This window comes from Haliotis rufescens, unplaced genomic scaffold (genome assembly GCF_023055435.1).
Source record: "Haliotis rufescens isolate VD_foot unplaced genomic scaffold, xgHalRufe1.0.p SCAF_6, whole genome shotgun sequence".
Lineage (NCBI taxonomy): Eukaryota > Metazoa > Mollusca > Gastropoda > Lepetellida > Haliotidae > Haliotis > Haliotis rufescens.
In genome coordinates this window covers 52,268,830-52,289,499 of record NW_025964334.1, presented here as the reverse complement: position 1 = coordinate 52,289,499, position 20,670 = coordinate 52,268,830, and the positions used below count along the sequence as shown (strand labels likewise).

At 42.0% G+C, this 20,670-nt stretch overlaps 1 protein-coding gene across 2 annotated transcripts in view; it reads left to right on the top strand.

Moving 5' to 3' along the window:
• The window catches only part of LOC124138211 (xanthine dehydrogenase-like), a 68,912-nt gene that overhangs the window by 33,923 nt on the left and 14,319 nt on the right, over window positions 1–20,670 (top strand). For both annotated transcript variants that reach the window (XM_048386247.1, XM_048386248.1), the window contains 14 exons: window positions 2,691–2,840; window positions 3,531–3,633; window positions 4,311–4,459; window positions 5,387–5,497; window positions 5,778–5,844; window positions 7,403–7,503; window positions 9,398–9,556; window positions 10,332–10,454; window positions 10,862–10,954; window positions 14,749–14,806; window positions 15,891–16,040; window positions 16,566–16,645; window positions 17,489–17,604; window positions 19,026–19,130. In XM_048386247.1, coding sequence (XP_048242204.1) covers window positions 2,691–2,840; window positions 3,531–3,633; window positions 4,311–4,459; window positions 5,387–5,497; window positions 5,778–5,844; window positions 7,403–7,503; window positions 9,398–9,556; window positions 10,332–10,454; window positions 10,862–10,954; window positions 14,749–14,806; window positions 15,891–16,040; window positions 16,566–16,645; window positions 17,489–17,604; window positions 19,026–19,130 — 1,565 coding nt within the window. The remainder of the gene's footprint in view (window positions 1–2,690; window positions 2,841–3,530; window positions 3,634–4,310; window positions 4,460–5,386; window positions 5,498–5,777; window positions 5,845–7,402; window positions 7,504–9,397; window positions 9,557–10,331; window positions 10,455–10,861; window positions 10,955–14,748; window positions 14,807–15,890; window positions 16,041–16,565; window positions 16,646–17,488; window positions 17,605–19,025; window positions 19,131–20,670) is intronic.

Sequence of the window (20,670 nt, the reverse complement as noted above, 5' to 3'; positions counted from 1 at the left end):
TATTCAGTACAATAATGTTTTATTAAAATCTATTTCAATTTGTTTTCACCATTTTCCCTATTGGCAGTCGTTGTTACGTGCGTCACTAGGTAATTAGTACGGCATTGACCTTGTTGATTGTTACTATACTTTGAGGATTTCTGTGGCCAGTGGCGGACGTTATTCAAACTCCTTCCACACTGACATCGCATCAAATATATTTGTGTATCGATTACATAACTCTTATGGACAGGGTGGGGTGGTAGTTCACCGGACGACACTGTGTATATTGGGCGGCTCCTTTGATATCTTCTCCAAACATACGTTTATTGAATGACCCCATTAAACCATGATACACATCTTGATGAATATATCAAGGCATTAATTCATCTTTCATAAACATTTGTTTGTCTTTGTGCTTAATATATCCACATATTAACGAACATTTGTAAAACATGTATCCACAAAAAAATAAACATTTTCAGGCTAGGTGTTTGCCCACAGCAACACCTGCATAACTGTTTATTCACGCGTGGTGTGGTAGATCGTAATTGACCGACAGCAGGTATTGTAGAATCACTTGTAAATAACGCCGACACTGTAATTAGATACAACGTCCTAATGAGAATATGAGAATTATCATAAGAAGGCTGTGTTTTTTTTCTGAACTGTTACCATTTTCATACCCAAAGTGCCAATGCAGTTAAAAGGTGCTTTAGGGTCACAATATTCACTCACGTTTTCCTCAATCGCATTGAAACATAATTCCCACTGGTCAGTTCGACACCGCATGTAATTAAATAATTATTTCGAGATTTCGTTAGAATGTAAGATATTCAGCCAAACGTTATGCAATAAAAGACGAATAGTTTTTTTCATTAAAATACGCGCACGCGTACCTGTATATTTCATACCTACCCCATTAAACGATGATACACATCTTGATGAATATATCAAGGTACTAATTCATCTTTCATAAACATTTGTTTGTCTTTGTGCTTAATATATCCACATATCAACGAACATTTGTAAAACATGTATCCACAAAAAAATAAACATTTTCAGGCTAGGTGTTTGCCCACCTGCATAACTGTTTATTCACGCGTGGTGTGGTAGATCGTAATTGACCGACAGCAGGTATATCTTTAAATAGTAATGTAATGATATAATATAAAGTATATTTAACACGATACAATATACTTTGCACACGGTTAGTTGATGCTTTAAAGGGACTGACGAAAACATGGGCGAAATATTTTAATAACGCCGTAAAATATTTGAATCATGTGTCATGCTTGTAGACACACCTTTATGTATTTGCGAAACTAAAACTGTTGAGCAAAGGTAAATATTCTTGCCCATGGGCCAATCTTTCACGTCCAGAGTGAAATATTTCAATAACGCCATAAACTAGTTGAATTAAGTTAAAATTTGTTAAATTATGTGACATGAAACTTCTAAGAACACCTTTATGTATATGCGACACTAAAACATGAGTTTTGAGCAAAGGGAAATATTCTCGCCCATGGGCCAAACCTTTTCTCGCCCATGGGCTAAATATTTCAATAACGCTATAAAATAGCTGAATTAAGTAAAATTGAGTTACATTATGTGCAATGAAAATGGTAAAAACACGCGCATGTATTTGCGAAACAAAAACATAAGTTTTGAGTAAAGGAAAATATTCTCGCCCATGGGCCAAACCTTTTTCTCGCCCATGGGCGAAATATTTCAATATCGCTATAAAATCGTTGAATTAAGTTAAAATGAGTTTAATTTTGTTACATTTTGTGTCATGATACTTGAATAAATACATTTAATGTATAATTTGCGAAACAAAAACATGAGGTTTGAGTAAAGGAACATATTCTCGCCCATGGGCCTGCCCATGGGCCAAACCTTTTTCTCACTCATTTTAACTTATTTCAATATCGCTATAAAATAGTTGAATTAAGTTAAAATGAGTTATATTTTGTGTCATGATACTAGAATGAATACATTTAATGTATTTGCGAAACAAAAACATGAGTTTTAAGTAAAGGAATATATTCTCGCCCATGGGCCTGCCCATGGACGACATAGTGTAAATATTAAGTTTTTAAACATTTTTTTTTCATTTTTTCTTCCTTGGTATGTTCCCATGAAAACAGCATGTTTAATTTTGTAAATAACTTTCACCGATACTGGGCAAAGACTGTAGAGTTTCTGGACTTTTGGGTTTCCAGAATTAAAATGGGACGTGTTAATTGTTTTTGAATTTTCAATGTTGTTTATTGGTAGTAGTTGTCAGGTTTCCGTGTGTTATTGAATCTACGATGCACGGACATTTTACATTAATAACCTAGCGCTTACGTCGTCGGTTTGTAATAAACGTCCCAGGCATTCCGGGGTGGAATAGGTTTTCAGCAACCTATGCTTGCCGTAAAAGGTGACTATGCTTGTCGTAAAAGGCGACTAACGGGATCGGGTGGTCAGGCTCGCTAACTTGGTTGATGCATGTCATCGATCCCAATTGCGTGGATCGATGCTCATGATATTAATCACTGGATTGTCTGGTCCAGACTCGATTATTTACAGACCGCCGTCATATAGCTGGAATATGGCTGAGTGCGGCGTTAAACAACAAACCAACCAACAAACCCAGGCACCGAATCATGTTTCCCTCTGAATTCACTCACTCTCTGATATTTCAAGATGTATTGTATCATCAGGTGGACTCCTCCAAGGTGACGTTTGGTCCTAGCATCACCCTGACCAACTTGATGGAGGTCTTCACGAAAAACAGCACTACCCCTGGCTTGTCATACTTTCGGGACTTTGCCAACGGCGTGGCTGTCATTGCTAACACCGGAGTCAGAAATGTGAGTAAAATTTGGAAATCGCACATAAATGACGTCAATAACACTTTCTCTGAACGTTTCTATGCGTTTTGGTTTGTTTGTTTGTTTGACGTTTTACGCCGCACTCAGCAATATTCCAGCGATATGACGGCGGTCTGTAAATAATCGAGTCTGGACCAGACAATCCAGAAATTGACATCATGAGCATCGATCCACGCAATTGGGATACGATGACATGCTTCAGCCAAGTCAGCAAGCATGACCACCCGATGCCGGTAGTCGCCTTTTACGACAGGCATAGTCGCCTTTTACGACAAGCATAGTCGCCTTTTACGGCAAGCATGGGTTGCTGAAGACCTATTCTACCCCGGATCTTCACGGGTCAATGGATCAGCGTCACTGTAAAGCTACACGCAGAATGATTGTATATCTGCTTGCAGGAAGTAAAATACATATTATCACTGCATTGTAACACGCAATTCGAAACGCTGTCATGAATTTCACGACGTCACAAAAATCTTAAAATCAACCGTCACATGAACGTCCTTACAAATAATGAGGGCTGCCTCTGTGCCCTCACGTCTTCGAACACAGGTGGATAATTTAAGATATGACGACTATCTTACATGTTGACGGTTGGACTGTGGTTCTCCCTGCAGATCTCAGTGAAGGGATATGCATGAGTCTAAAACGTAAGATTATGTATTTCAGTTGGGCAGCTGGGCCGGTAACCTGATGCTGAAGAACCTGCACACCGAGTTCCCGTCGGATGTCTTCACCATGTTCGAGACAGTCGGGGCAACTCTGTTCATTGGTGAGATATATGCTCATGATGGTACACATGACAAACTTCGTATGACAAGATTAATATAATACTCCTGCAAGAGAAGATATACATACATGTACATGAGACCCGTGAAGATCCGGGGTAGAATAGGTCTTCAGCAACCCATGCTTGCCGTAAAAGGCGACTATGCCTGTCGTAAAAGGCGACTAACGGGATCGGGTGGTCAGGCTCGCTAACTTGGTTGATGCATGTCATCGATCCCAATTGCGTGGATCGATGCTCATGATATAAATCACTGGATTGTCTGGTCCAGACTCGATTATTTACAGACCGCCGTCATATAGCTGGAATATTGCTGAGTGCGGCGTTAAACAACAAACCAGCAAACCAACCAACAAACAAACAAACCACCATGTACATGAACTGCATGTCCTGCGTCTCCTTATCGCGTGTTGAGATGTTGAGTCTTTTTATGTTATATGAATAAATACATTAAAATACCTTTAATACTGTATGAAATTTTGATAAATACAATTAAAATTAATGCAATTTGATATTGTTTTGTATAAACTCAAATAATATGTCCATGGTGCTGAAAATAATTACTTTGGTACTCAGTGTGCATGGCTTTACGTTCTCAGCTCCTTGGGAAGTATGTATTTAGTGGACATGGTATGCACATCTACTTTATTGCGTTGGTGTAGGATCGAGTGATGGTACGGAGAGAGCATACAGTCTTATGGACTTCCTGAGCCTAGACATGAAGGGCAAGGTCATCCTGTCTGTGATACTTCCAACATTCCCATCCGGAGACGTGTATGTCAAGACCTTCAAGGTTTCCCAAAGACAGCAGGTACATAGCTAAAGCAATGTCGCTTGGAGGTAACCTTCTGCATGATGGTATAGAAGTTGCAACTATGCTTTGTTTGTTCGTGTTTTGTTTAACGCCCGACTCTGCAATATACCGTGAAGATCCGGGGTAGAATAGGTCTTCAGCAACCCATGCTTGCCGTAAAAGTTGACTATGCTTGTCGTAAAAGGCGACTAACGGGATCGGGTGGTCAGGCTCGCTGACTTGGTTGATGCATGTCATCGATCCCAATTGCGTGGATCGATGCTCATTATGTTAATCATTCGATTGTCTGGTCCAGACTCGATTATTTACAGACCGCCGTCATATAGCTGAAATATTGCGGCGTTAAACAACAAACCAACCAACTATATTACGGCGGATTGTCAAAAATGTCTGAACCAGACAATCCAGTGAATGACATCATGAGCATCGATCCACGCAATTGGGATACGACGACACGCATCAACCAAGTCAGCTGGCCTGACCACCCGTTATTCGCCTCTTACGACAAGCATGGGTTGCTGAAGACCGGGTCTATTCTAACCCGGATCTTCACGGGTATGCAACTATGCATACGATCGTACCCAAACAACTCATCCGTACATTATCGTTCCATTCCCATCACGAAATGTGTGTGGATAAAAACCTTCAAGCCACTCCAAGACAACAGGTACAGATCATTTTGTTCACCCTGATAATGTTCCACGTCACCAGTACACACAAGCTCTTGGTAAAACTGGTTACAACGGAACTAACATGTCCACTCGACTCTTCCAGAAAGGGGCGGGTCACGCCGAAGACCCGGGTTCGAATCCCGACATGGGTACAATGTGTGAAGCCCATTTCTGGTGTTCCCCGCCGTGATATTGCTGGAATATTGCTAAAAGCGGCGTAAAACCAAACTCACTCACTCACTCACTCTTCCAGAATGCCCACGCCTACGTGTCAGCAGGCTTCAGGATGCAGCTGGACAGAAGTAACAATTTCACGGTCAAATCCAAACCATCCCTGGTGTACGGTGGCATCAACAAGACACTGGTAAAGTTAGAAATATTATCAATTCCCTGAGATGAACAAAAATATTATGTTAAATACTAAAAGCCATTGCAATGTTACGAGAACGAATACATCGGATAGAAATATATGCCCTCATGAAACTGTTTTGAATGTTCACAAGGAATCGTTCGTCCGTGTAGGAATAAAGATGTTATACACATGATGGTAATAAAACCAGTGAAGTATGTAATGAGGATCAATGTTACATCACATGTTTTACTGTTCTTGACCCAATGATGTACAACATTAGGATACTCCCTAGGTTCACGCCAGCAACACAGAGGCGTTTCTACAGGGCAAACAGTTGGGGGACCCTCAAGTCCTCAAAGGTAAGTGATCTGAGGGGAGAGGCAGAGAGAGAGAGAACGATTGGAGGAGAAAGAGAGAGGGTGTAGAGAGAGAAAGATGTGAGTAGAGAGAGTGGGTAGAGAGAGAAAGATGGGAGTAGAGAGAGGGGGAGAGAGAGAGAGAAAGATGTGAGTAGAGAGAGGGTGTAGAGAGAGAAAGATGTGAGTAGAGAGAGGGGGTAGAGAGAGAAAGATGTGAGTAGAGAGAGGGTGTAGAGAGAGAAAGATGTGAGTAGAGAGAGGGTGTAGAGAGAGAAAGATGTGAGTAGAGAGAGGGGGTAGAGAGAGAAAGATGTGAGTAGAGAGAGGGTGTAGAGGAGAGAGAGAGAGTGAGAGAGAGAGAGAGAAAGATGTGAGTAGAGAGAGGGTGTAGAGAGAGAGAACGATGGGAGTAGAGAGAGGGGGTAGAGGAGAGAGAGAAAGATGTGAGTAGAGAGAGTGGGTAGAGAGAGAAAGATGTGAGTAGAGAGAGGGGGTAAAGAGAGAAAGATGGGAGTAGAGAGGATAGTAGAGAGAGAAAGATGTGAGTAGAGAGAGGAGGTAAAGAGAGAAAGATGTGAGTAGAGAGAGGGGGTAAAGAGAGAAAGATGGGAGTAGAGAGGGTAGTAGAGAGAGAAAGATGTGAGTAGAGAGAGGAGGTAAAGAGAGAAAGATGGGAGTAGAGAGAGGGGGTAGAGAGAGAAAGATGTGAGTAGAGAGAGGGGGTAGAGAGAGAAAGATGTGAGTAGAGAGAGGGTGTAGAGAGAAAAAGATGGGAGTAGAGAGAGGGGGTAGAGAGAGAAAGATGTGAGTAGAGAGAGGGTGTAGAGGAGAGAGAGAAAGAGAGAGAGAGAGAAAGATGTGAGTAGAGAGAGGGTGTAGAGAGAGAGAACGATGGGAGTAGAGAGAGGGGTAGAGAGAGAAAGATGTGAGTAGAGAGAGGGTGTAGAGAGAGAAAGATGGGAGTAGAGAGAGGGGGTAGAGAGAGAAAGATGTGAGTAGAGAGAGGGTGTAGAGGAGAGAGAGAAAGAGAGAGAGAGAAAGATGTGAGTAGAGAGAGGGTGTAGAGAGAGAGAACGATGGGAGTAGAGAGAGGGGGTAGAGGAGAGAGAGAAAGAGAGAGAGAAAGATGTGAGTAGAGAGAGTGGGTAGAGAGAGAAATATGTGAGTAGAGAGAGGGGGTAAAGAGAGAAAGATGGGAGTAGAGAGGGTAGTAGAGAGAGAAAGATGGGAGTAGAGAGAGTGTGTAGAGAGAGACAGATGGGAGTAGAGAGGGTAGTAGAGAGAGAAAGATGGGAGTAGAGAGAGGGGTAGAGAGTGAGAAAGATGGGAGTAGAGAGAGGGAGAGAGAAAGAGAGACACACACACAATATTCGATCACACTTAGTCAGCTGCAGAATAGTTTGTGCTATCATAAATTGGTTATGCAATGTTCAATTAAGGTGGGAAGATTTTGTACGAAAAAAGCCTGCCTTTCTTGGTTGTCATTGGTCGCGGTTGCCACACTAGAGAGAACTTAGTACCCAGAAGAAAGATACATTGATCCATGTATCATTTGCAGGTGCTTTTGCGACTCTGTCGGCCGAGCTGGTTCCCGACACCACCCCTGGCTTGTCCAGTACAACCTACAGGAAGAACCTGGCCGTCTCTCTCTTCTACAAGGTCAGTACCCGTCATTGTTGTCTGACTGACGCTCGGGCAAGTCTGTATTACATTGCAACACAATGTCACCATGTCAACTGGTAGCTCCAGTTAAATATATGTCAAGCAACAAGCGATCATATGGTAGTAACTAGGGCAAAAACGAAATGAAAATATGCTCCTTAGCACAACTATCTAAGGGGATGCCAATGATTATATATTGCCAGTGTTGCAAGTGAGTTTTGATTCCTACCTACTGCTTAGCCCTAGCAGATACCTGTCTTTATCATATAATGGGTAGGTTTCTCGGCAGGATAAAGCCAACGGATAAAAACGATATCCGTTGGGGTCATATGCGGATAGAGATGCAAATATCAAAGGTCAAGTAGGACTACTTTCACTGTTTATAAACAAACATGGCGTCGCCCTCGTCATTCTGCGATCGAGTCAGAATTAACCATCGGGAATCTGGATAAACTACAGGGATAATGGCTATCATTATCAACAGAACACTCTAATATGCTGAAAATCAGTATCTAACTGTGACGTAGCTAAGGCATTTTATAAGTTTTGGCAACTTTGGAAATATAAATTTCGAAACAATTTTGCGAGGGCACGAGGCCTAGCCAAGCGGGACCAGTAGCCATATATATCTGTACTTGTAGACCTCTGCGGCTTGTAACCTTCTCCAAAAAATTAAAATAGTTGGATTTGGCCGAAATATGTTTGAATTGTTACCTTGTTTCGTTTTGTCTCTGGGTGTACATTTGACTACACTTCTTAACGTTATAACAGGGCAGACCGACTGTCAACAACGTCTGACCGTGGCGCCTCATAGACTAGGGTTAGAGTAGCTTCCCTTTGACAAAGGGCAGTTACTCTAGCGGACAGACCGATGGATTGCCGCGAAAGGCAATTAAAAACAACTGTGTATATGTTGCTTCGCCACTGTATAAGAAACAGATTTCAGTTGGAACTATATTGGCTACTGTCACTGTCCGACTGACACATCACTTACCCTGTGACGTAATAAATATTAATGCGCGCATTCCAGGAAAACTCGCAATGTTTCGGTAAAGGGAAAGAGAGGGAAAGCGATTTTAAAGCACAGAATTAAAGAATGACATTATATGATAAAGAGGTTATCACGCTTGTGTGTTTGGGGATGGTAAATATCCTGTATTAGGAATAAACACTATGTATTTAGCTCGCCAAGGCTCGCTAAATACAATGTTTATTCCTAATGCAGGATATTTACCATCCCCAAACACACTCGCGTGATAACCTCTATTTACCCTGTGCATGTGTTAGATATCAAACACGTGCTTGATCAAACAATCATAACATTTGATGGTTAGTGGGGGAGGGATTTGACGTTGACATTAAACAAATCAAAATGAATAATTGATAATATATTATTGAGTCGTCAGAGTGTCCTGTACGTTCCGTGAATTTGCCATTGTTTTACTGTCATTGTTCTACTGTTTTACAATCATTGTTCTTCTTTTTTAACAATCATTGTTCAATTGTTCTACAAACATCGTTTTACTGTTTTACTATCATTGTTCTACTGTTTTACAATCATTGTTTTACTGTTTTACTATCATTCTTCTACTGTTTTAAAATCATTGTTCTCCTGTTTTACAATCATTGTTCAACTGTTTTTCAATCATTGTCCCACTGCTTTACAAGCATTGTTCTACTGTTTTACAATGATTGTTCTACTGTTTTACAAGCATTGTTCTACTGTTTTACAAGCATTGTTCTACTGTTTTAAAATCATTGTTCTCCTGTTTTACAATCATTGTTCCACTGTCTTTCAATCATTGTCCTACTGCTTTACAAGCATTGTTCTACTGTTTTACAAGGATTGTTCTACTGTTTTACAAGATTTGTTCTACTGTTTTACAATCAGTACGTGCTCGCCATGTGTGGTGAAAAAGCAGCGACGCGATTCCGGAGTGGGGGTACCAACTTGATACGTCCAGTTTCTTCCGGCATTCAGACGTATGCCAGTCGTAAAGATGAATACCCTTTGACTCAACCTATGACAAAAAAAGATGCAACACTACAGGTAAACATCAGTTTCCTAAACAGGGTGGTACTTATTTCACAGGGGCGGTCGGGAAGCCTAGTGGTTAAAGCGTTCGCTCTTCACGCCGAAGACCCGGATTCGATTCCCGACATGGGTACAATGTGTGAAGCCCATTTCTGGTGTCCCCTGCCGTGATATTGCTCGAATATTGCTAAAAGCGGCGTAAAACCATACTCACTCACTCACTCACTCACACGGTTTAACTCACATACATGTAAAACAATGCGAGCTCACGGTTCTTCATATATTGTGCTTATAACTTCAAGTTTGTTTTGTTTGTTTCTTTGTTGTTTAACGCCGCACTCAGCAATATTCCAGCTATATGACGGTGGGCTGTAAATAATCGAGTCTGGACCAGACAATCCAGCGATTGACATCATGAGCATCGATCCACGCAATTGGGATCGATGCCATGCACCAACTAAGTCAGCGAGCCTGACCACCCGCTCCCGTTAGTCGCCTCTCACGACAAGCATAGTCGCCTTTTACGGCAAGCATGGGTTGCTGAAGACCTATTCTAACCCGGAATCTTCACGGGTCTTATATGTATCTGATTACATTAGGTTATATGTATCTGATTACATTAGGTTATATGCGATGTTGAATTCGCCTTTGGTGCCATTATAAATTAGATAGGATTACGGAAATCTGGTCTCTTTATGTCTTGATATTGATCTATGTTGACCATTTGCAAAATGCCATTTTGACTCAATCCTGACTTTAGAAAACTCTTTAAGATGTTTGTGTGTTTTAGACATCTGGAAGGGTTAGGTTCGTCAACGACGTCCCTCCAGTCCCGGAGGAGGTTTGCGCATCCTTCGTGATCAGCAGCGTCGGAAACGCCGAAATTGACACCGTAGACACATCTGCAGCCTTGGTAACCTTATTATATTTTTAAGCATTAAAACATTGTTGGGTATTACAGTTACATGTCTGTAGTGTATAATCCGAGAAGACTATTAATCTGTTATCCGTAGGCGTTGAGGTTATAAATGAGCTATCGAAACGTGTATAGAAGTTTTCATTGCAAAGAGGTAATCTTCTTAATCAAGACAACCCATTTTTGTCTACCCGAGGCACCGTTTACCGTTTCTTGGAAACTTAATTATAATGGGAAAAGCTATTCATCCTCCATTGACGAGTATTTCTTACTTAAGAATGTCTGCTTTTCTCACACGTCAATTCCTCGTTTACATAAATGACAGAATTCATTCTCCTGTCTCAATGACATTGTGTAAAATAGGCGGAATAAGCTGTTATTCACCCGGTTCTTTGTTTCCGTAGAGTTATCCTGGAGTTCTGAAGTACATCTCTGCGGCAGACATACCAAAAGGCGGCAGCAACAGTTACCAGGCACCATCTGCCGATGTCGAGGAGGTAAGGACAATTAACATGTTCTTTTGTACCCTCTATTTCTTGGACCGCCTCCGTGGTCTTGTGGTAGAGCGTCCGCCCGGAGAGCGGAAGGTCCAGGGTTCGATCCCGGGCCGCGTCATACAAAAAGACGTTAAAAGATTGTACTTGTTGTTACCCTGTCTGGCGCTCGGCATTAAGGGGCTAAAACAAGGACTGGTCGGCTCGGAGTCAGTATACTGTGTCTGAGTGGGGTATTCATGTTAAACTGCGGCATGGTATCTCAGTGAGCTAGCACTATAAATCGGCATCAGTCCGGACTAGTACAAGCAGCCACACACACATACACGTGCATGTACGTCGCTATATAAGTGCAATAATCTTGGACGCGACGTTAAACCCAATTTCACCTCACCTCACCTCTATTTCTTGTTATAAACCTCCAGTGATGCTTTACCATTGTTACAACAGGTTGTTCTTTTCTCCCAAAATCCCTCGGCCCACGGGATTCTCGAGCTGTGCGCTTTTGACGGAGAACTTTCGAGTGCTACAATTGAAATTTCAGAATTAAAGTTATGTCATGTAAACAAAAAGCATCTTCATATCTGTCGGTTTATAAGTCAGATATAAACCTTCTCCTATGGCTATCCGTGAAAATAATGCACTCCAGCGCAGGAAAAGCCATTGGGCCTACGGATGCGGGCTTCTCCTTTGCCGGACTGCATTATTTTCACGGATAGCCCGCGGAGGCGGTTTATATCCTATACATAGGCTATGATCACGGTGTTGCATGCGTGGCGTGAAAGGCATCGAGATGAGTAGTTGGTGGATACAGTGGCTGTAGGAGTATTACCTGTATCTTCTAGTGCCACCTGTAGTAATCATTAAGTACCACATGTACCCTGACGGTGCAAACTAAGCTGGTCGTATGAGGCGATCTTGTTGTCACGCTCCTGGGCTTGGTTCAAGGTACCCGTGTCATTGTACCCATACGAAAGCCCATTAGGACCATATCGGTATTTTGTTTTTTTCTCTTTTAAAAGTCGTAATTACGAGAAAAATGTATGATTACGACTTTTAAAAGAGAAAAAACAAAATACCAATATGGTCCTAATGGGCTTTCGTATGGGTACAATGACACGGGTACCTTTTTTTAATTACGAGTTTTGAAAAGTCGTAATTACGACATTTTTCTCGTAATTACGACTTTTAAAAGAGAAAAAACAAAATACCAATATATGGTCCAAATTGGCTTTCGTATATCAGACGGTGCGGGTCGTTGCTCATGATATTAATCACAGAATTGTTAAGTCCACACTCAATTATAAACACTCGTCATATTTACTGAACAACAAAAGTTCCTGTGACAAGATTTAATGCAAAATTGTGTTTCTTACCAAATCTGAAACAATTTCGGTTTGCAACAGATAAAAGACTCCTGTATGAGTTCAAATGGTTTAATTTGCCAGAAAATGCGTGATTTCATAAAAATCATGAACATGCCAAAATGCAAATTTACAAATCAATAGTATGTGTGTCCACCTATGGTTGCGATGCAAGCAACACATCTTCGTCTCATGGAATGGACCAGGAGTCGCACAAAGTCTTGTGGGATGTCTGTCCATATCTGCCGGAGCATGTTTCGAAGTTCCTGGAGTGTCTGTGGAACACGTGGTTGACGTCGAAGGCGCCGATCCATCTCATCCCACATATGCTCGATTGGTGAGAGATCAGGGGAGCGAGCCGGCCAGGGGATGACATTCACGTTGTTTTGTTGTGAATCCTGAACACGTCGTGGCCGGGCGTTGTCATGTTGAAAGATAATGATTGGGCGATAACGACGCAAAAACGGTAGAACAACAGGGCCGATGATCTCGTCGCGGTAGCGCTGTCCATTGAGATTTCCTTCTACCACTATCAAACTGGTCCTCTGTCTTGCTGTAATCCCACCCCATACCATAACGCTGCCGCCCCCGAACCGATCTTCATCCATGACACAATAATTGACGTAACGTTCACCTCGACGTCGTTACCCTGGAATCCGTCCATCGCTGTGGCTGAGGTGAAAACGAGACTCGTCAGTGAATAGAACTTGTCCCCACTGCATGGCCGTCCAGCGTAGACGCTGTCTGCACCACTGAAGACGTGCTTGACGGTGGTTTCCTGTCAAAATGGGACGTCTGGCGGGTCTTCTGGCGACAATCCCTGCACATCTGAGGCGGCGACGTACGGTTTGTGAAGATATTCGTCGAAGGAAGGGCAGGAATACTTCTTGCAGTCACTGTTGCTGGCTGGAATCGATTTCGTAGGTGTGTTGTTCGAATCCAGTTGTCTTGTCGATTATTGGTTACGTGTGGCCTGCCACTCCGAGGATGGTCTCTCACTGCATTGGTCTGTTGCCAACGTTACCACAAACACCAAATGGTGTTTCTGTGGACGTTAAATTGTCTTACAACATCACGTTCTCGATCCTGCTTCAAGCATACCAATGGCTCGCAGACGCTCATTTTCGGACAGGCGTGACATTTAGTAATGTTGAATAATTGCGTAATTTTGTTGTTTTTCTTAGTGGTTGTTGTCAGCACGATGCTAAATAATGCATATGGAGTCGCGTTAACGCACATGATTTTATACCCATTCTTGGGTAGTGAAATGCATGGGGCTTGCATAAAAGTCACCTTTTACATGGAATGCATCCTTTTCTGTAGCAGTTGCGTTTTTTGTGACCTGATTCCATACATGTACCACAATACTGAAAACCAAATATTGGTGTCACAGGAACTTTTGTTTTTGAGTAATGTTGAAACAACAAACACACACCTCGATGGTTATCACCTTGAACAAACCCAGTAAGTGAGTGAGTGAGTTGGGTTTAACGCTGCTTTTAACATTATTCCAGTTATATTACGGCGTGTCAGCTTAATGTGGGAGGAAAGCCCGAAGTGATGCAGGTCTTCGGTGAAACCCACGAGCACGGGTATGTTGCTGACAAACCTGGAAACATAATCGGGGCGAACCGGGATTCGAACCCATAATCATAGGTTTCTGGCGTGCCCAAGGCACGCAACTTTGCACAGCGAATCGCGGCGCCTTAGAAGACTGGGCCACCCGCGCCCCCTGAACAAACCCAGATTCATCCAAGGTTACATTGTATCACAAACCATTGTGTGACATCCCGGCGCTTGGATGCTTTTCAAATACCTATCAATTCCATTTTACGAACGATGTGACCGCCTCCGTGGTCTAGTGGTAGAGCGTCCGCCCGGAGAGCGGAAGGTCCGGGGTTCGATCCCCGACCGCGTCATACCAAAAGACGTTAAAAGATGGTACTTGTTGTTACCCTGTCTGGCGCTCGGCATTAAGGAGCTGATACAAGGACTGGTCGGCTCGGAGTCAGTATACTGTGTCTGAGTGGGGTATTCATGTTAAACTGCGGCATGGTATCTCAGTGAGCTAGTACTATAAATCGGCATCAGTCCGGACTAGTACAAGCAGCCACACAAACACACACACGTACATGCACGTCGCTATATAAGTGCAATAATCTTGGACGCGACGTTAAACCCCATTTCACCTCACCTACAAAAGATGCGTTTACTTGATAAGCACAATATAAAGTTTTATCTTCCCAGAGCATTCGTAGCCTTAAAGTTATAAGGCCAAGAGAATACATAACAAGTGGAGCAATTTATTATGACAAGAAAGAACTGTAAAAAAACAAGTTAGCCTCTCTTTTAAATATGTAGCTTGGTGATTATCACGAACGTGCCACTAATGCTATGGGTAGGAACTAATCTGTCAACCTTGTCTGTTAACAGTTGTTCTGCAGTGGGAAGGTCCTCTATAGTGGGCAACCAATTGGTATCATCGTTGCAGGTAGGTCTTCGCGTCTATTAACTGGGTTTCCTCTTTCCCTAACCTGGTTCTAGCAAGAAACATTGAATTCTACCAATTCGTACCTATAAATCGTACTGGAAATTGTCTTGACTTGTTGTTGTTTGTTTGTTTGTTTGTTTGTTTAACGCCGCACTCAGCAATATTGCAGCTATATGACGGCGGTCTGTAAATAATCAAGTCTGGACCAGACTGTCCAGTTGTTGATATCATGATCATGCATGATATGACATGCATCAACCAAGACAGCGAGGCTGACCACCCGACCCCGTTTGTCGCGTTTTATGGGTTGCTGAAGACCTATTCTAGTCCGGATTTTCACGGGTCACTTAAGGGACACCAATAATTGCTAGCTGATTAATATGTAAGACGAGCAGGTATTTCACAGTCACAGGTGTCCATTTTGTCAGAGAAAAGTTTATTGAGATTGTTGCGGTGTCCAAGATTAGAAGTAAGTTTCAACTCTGTTCGAGCACATTTAAAGTTCCTTCTTTATTGTTATTGGTCAGTTTGGGTGAGTGGGTTGTCCTTATATGTTCAACGTCTCAACGTCTGTCAGCAGCTAGTGTTTCTGGAGGGACCACGTGTGCCAAAATAGCTGCAATCTTAGATAATGCATGTTGTTAGATTCTGCTACTTACCTATTTGTCCTGAAAAGGTTCCTCTTTGACTTGATATTCACCAAACCATGCTTTTTCGTAAGGGGTGACTAACGGGATCGGGTAGTCAGGCTCCCTGATGTATGTCACCGTATTTCCTATTCATAAACCGATTCTTATGATGTCAATCACTGGGTTGTCTGGTCCAGACTCGATTATTTACTGATCACCGTCTTTAGCTTGAATATTGTGAGTTTGGGGTAAACAAGAAACAAACAAATAAAATTAAGGTAAAATATTTAAGAGTCAAGCTCTTTGACTTCAAACCTTGATGTCGGTATTTACTCTATGACGGAGACGTTTCGGACAATGAAAGATCGGGGGTAGGGGGGAGTTTCTGTCACCTTACAAAAACTTACTTTTTTAATAAAACGAGCTATGAGCAAATGACGTGTGTTGTATTCCAGTGGACAAACTATCAGCGGACACAGCAGCCAGCATGGTGAAAGTTACCTACAAGAACGTCCAGCCTCCCATCATTACAATGGAAGATGCCATTCAGAAGAATTCCGTATTTCCAAATGTTGCCAAGGAGTTCAAAGTAGGCGATGCTGCAGGTATGTTTTGACTTGATCGTTTACACATAATGTTGTTTCTCTCGATCTTCCAGTCCTTATCGAACATAAATTACACAAGATACATTAAATGTTATGAAATTAGTCTCTGAGTTAACAATGTTACAATTTACTCGAAATAAAAAAGAATGTAAATCTGCGTCCGAATTGGTTATGAATCACAAAACCTTTACTCTTAGCTAACACAAAATGCATTGTCTAATTGACCCGTGAAGATTCCGGGGAAGAATAGGTCTTCAGCAACCCATGCTTGCCGTAAAAGGTGACTATGCTTGTCGTAAAAGGCGACTAACGGGGTCGGGTGGTCAGGCTCGCTGACTTGGTTGATGCATGTCATCGATCCCAATTGATTGGATCGATGCTCATGATATCAATCACTGGATTGTCTGGTCAAGACTCGATTATTTACAGGCCGCCGTCATATAGCTGGAATATTGCTGAGTGCAGCGTTAAACAACAAACAAACAAACAAACAAACATTGTCTAATTATTGCATATTGTTTTCAGCTGCAATTGCTTCCTCAGACAAAAAGGTTTCCGGTCGAATTAAACTAGGACATCAGTATCATTTCCATCTGGAGACACAGGTCAGTCAGCACCTGGAAAACTAGGGCATTAGATATTTGCTCATGTGGTACTGGTTACGAGTGAATTGGGTAAATATTGTAAAAATATCTGTGGTGGCAATAAAGTATTGCAAGAATACACCGTAGGGTATATAATAATTCACATTGTTTGATTTTGCAGTAAATGCTACATATACAAATCGATGCTCATGATATCAATCACTGGATTGTCTGGTCCAGATTCGATTATTTACAGACCGCCGTCATATAGCTGGAATATTGCTGAGTGGGCCGTTAAACAACAAACAAACAACAAACAAATAGTCAATGCATACATCAGAAATAAAATGCAATAGATGCCAGATGCAATTAACCATTTTGACTTGTACCATATGTTCTCGTACTCGTACAGGTGAATACTTGACTGGCCCTTACATGTTTGTGTGTGTGTGTGTGTGTGTGTGTGTGTGTGTGTGTGTGTGTGTGTGTGTGAATATCGGGTGTCACCTCCATTTGTGTTGATACAAGCGAGGCAGCGGCTGCGTATTGAAGACAAAATCCGTTTCTTTGTTTCTTTGTTTCTTTGTTTGTTGTTTACAGCCGCACTTAGCTATATGACGGCGGTCTGTAAAATAATCGAGTCTGGACCAGACAATCTAGTGATTGTTATCATGATCCATGCAATTGGGATCGATTACATGTATCAACCAAGTCAGCGGAATGTATGTGATTGGTCTGGCGGAATGTATGTGATTGGTCCGGGGTAGGATGTTGCGTTCTGCTTGTCTCGCTGATCCTGTAATTTGGTCATTCAAATCTTCATTATTAGAATATTTTCCTTATTACAATATTTTCCATCCACAGGTGAGCATATGCTATCCAGACGAGGATGGGGTTGGCGTGAGTCTTCTCTCGGCAACACAGTGGGCAGATAATGAACAACTGGTCGTATCAAAAGTTCTCAACATCCCAGAAAGCAGGTACAGCTACCTGAACTGTTTTTGTTTATATGTTTACTATTGAACGTGCAGGATTTACAAGATCATAATTATCCGTCCCTTGTTTTCCACTGTGCGTATGTGTGAATGCCATTAATTAGTAAAAAATTGTACATATGCACATGAGAAAGTAAAAACGTGTACAGATATTTATATCTACACGTGGTTTCTTAACTCTCGGGGGCACGGGTGGCCCAGTCGTCTAAGGCGCCGCGATTCGCTGTACACAGTTGCGTCCCTTGGACACGCCAGAAACCTATGACTGTGGGTTCGAATCCCGGTACGCCCCGATTATGTTTCTAGGTTTGTCAGCACCATACCCGTGCTCGTGGGTTTCATCGAAGTGGTAAACGTCTGAGACCTGCATCACTTCGGGCTTTCCTCCCACATTAAGCTGACACGCCGTGATATAACTGGAATACTACTAAAAGCGGCGTTAAACCCAACTCACTCACTCACTCCTTAACTCTCAACATTGTTCTTAAACTCTCCACTCTCCGCGTTGTTCTTTAAATCTCCATATAGTTCTATAGCCGTCGACATGGATCTTCAACTCACCACTTGCGTTTGCAACTCTCCTCTAACATGTAGTTTTCTGCAATAGTATCATATAGGAAGTCGGCTTGTCCAACAACATTTAGTAGTTGAGATGACCCCCATGGCCCCGAGTCATAGAAATTGAAGCTTCATGGAGTAAAGTTCGAAATGTCTCCAAATCAGCAGAAATTTATTCGAGGTTCATAAAATGCAACGTACGGCGCAGCCAGTAATATTGAAGCGTTATCATGGCTTCTGTGAAATAATTCCGCCAGGTTTAACAACCGATGATGTGTTAATATTGACGCCGTCCAGGTACGAATCGAAGACACATAACCAAAAATTGTAAACACTAGAATCAATATTGAAGAAACGCAAAACTACATATAACAATGATGTATCAGTAACACAGTCTAGAAGTGAAGATTTCAGGTCAAAGGGCAGTAAATGTTTTCAAATCGAAATTCTGCCATTCTTCAAATTATGTCACCTTATAACTGTGAGCAACACATGCTTGCCCTAAAAGGCGACTAACGGGATCGGGTGGTCAGGCTCGCTGACTTGGTTGATGCAGGTCATCGATTCCAATTGCCTGGATCGATGCTCATGATATCAATCACTGGATTGTCTGGTCCAGAATCGATTATTTACAGACTGCCGTCATTTAGCTGGAACATTGCTGAGTGCGGCGTAAAATAACAAACCAACCAACCAAATTATAACTGTGATTTATTAATTTTGATAGTGTGGATTTATATGTCCCCCGCCGTGATATTGCTAGAATATTGTTCAAAGCGGCGTAAAACCATACTCACTCATGTATGAAAGTAGATTTGTGTCTCAAGAAGATCTCGTTGGCGTTTCAGTGTCAACGTGACCGTAAAACGCCTCGGAGGATCGTATGGTGCCAAAATATCACGTGGCTTTCTACCAGCATGTGCTGCCGCTCTCGCCACACACGTCATGAGGAGGTTGGTCTCACCCGACACAGCAAACAACCAAGTGTCCACAGTGTATTTTATGTGTAACATGAATGATATTTTCATTCAGGCATTTTACTAAACGCATAAATATTTCAGTTATTTTACAACTATTTTCCATTCAGCTAGAGTGAAAACGAATTTCAAACATTTCATGGTCAATTTCATCACCAGTGACTGCAAATTATAGGATGAAGAGAAAAAAACAAAGTCTCTCTCTCTCTCTCTCATTATATATATATATATATGTGCGTGTGTGTGTGTGTGTGCATATATGTGTGTGTATGTATATGCATGTACATATGTTTAATTGTGGAATTCTCACCCTAACATTAGTTGTTGTAATGTTTTTAAGGCCCTTTTGAGACCCGTGAAGATTCCGGGGTAGAATAGGTCTTCAGCAACCCATGCTTGCCGTAAAATGTGACTATGCTTGTCGTAAAAGGCGACTAACGGGATCGGGTGGTCAGGCTCGCTGACTTGGTTGAAGCATGTTATCGATCCAAATTGCGTGGATCGATGCTCATGATATCAATCACTGGATTGTCTGATCCAGACTCGATTATTTACAGACCGCCGTCATATAGCTTGAATATTGCTGAGTGCGGCGTTAAACAACAATAAAAATTAAAAAATTAGATGATATTAATCACTGGATTGTCTGGTCCAGACTCGATTATCTACAGACCGCCGTCATATAGCTGGAATATTGCTGAGTGCGGCGTTAAACAACTAACCAACCAACCAACCTTTAAGGCCCTTTTGAACTTCGTAACACTTATATTTTTATCTGAATGAACACTTGTTTCAGTCAATTTGTAAAATGACAGAAATATTAGGCACTTTGTAAATATAGTCTAAGTGAATAACTGTTTACACATTGACTGTTACATATCTGAGGAAAACGTCAGTCCTCAAAAGTCATATGTTATATGTTGTGTCGGCATTTTTATATTCAAAGCTCCTGGCGACATTTGGTATTCTTGTTTCTTTGTCTGTTGTTTAACGCCGCACTCAGCAATATTCAAGCTGTATGACGGCGGTCTGTAAATAATCGAGTATGGACCAGACAATCCAGTGATTAATATCATCTAATTTTTTAATTTTTATTGTTGTTTAACGCCGCACTCAGCAATATTCAAGCTGTATGACGGCGGTCTGTAAATAATCGAGTATGGACCAGACAATCCAGTGATTGACATCATGAGCATCGATCCACGCAATTTGGATGCGATAACATACATCAACCAAGTCAGCGAGCCTGACCACCCGACCCCGTTGGTCACCTTTTACGGCAAGCATGGGTTGCTAAAAAACCTATTCCACCCCGGATTTTAACGGGTTTTTGTATCCTAATCGAGTAAATATGACCCGGAGTCGTGACGTATTACATGCACATGTAGGGGTTAATGAAACATTATGTTGCCACATGTCAGACTTGCTCGACTAGGTCTTCAGCAACCCATGCTTGCCGTAAAAGGTGACTATGCTTGTCGTAAAAGGCGACTAACGGGATCGGGTGGTCAGGCTC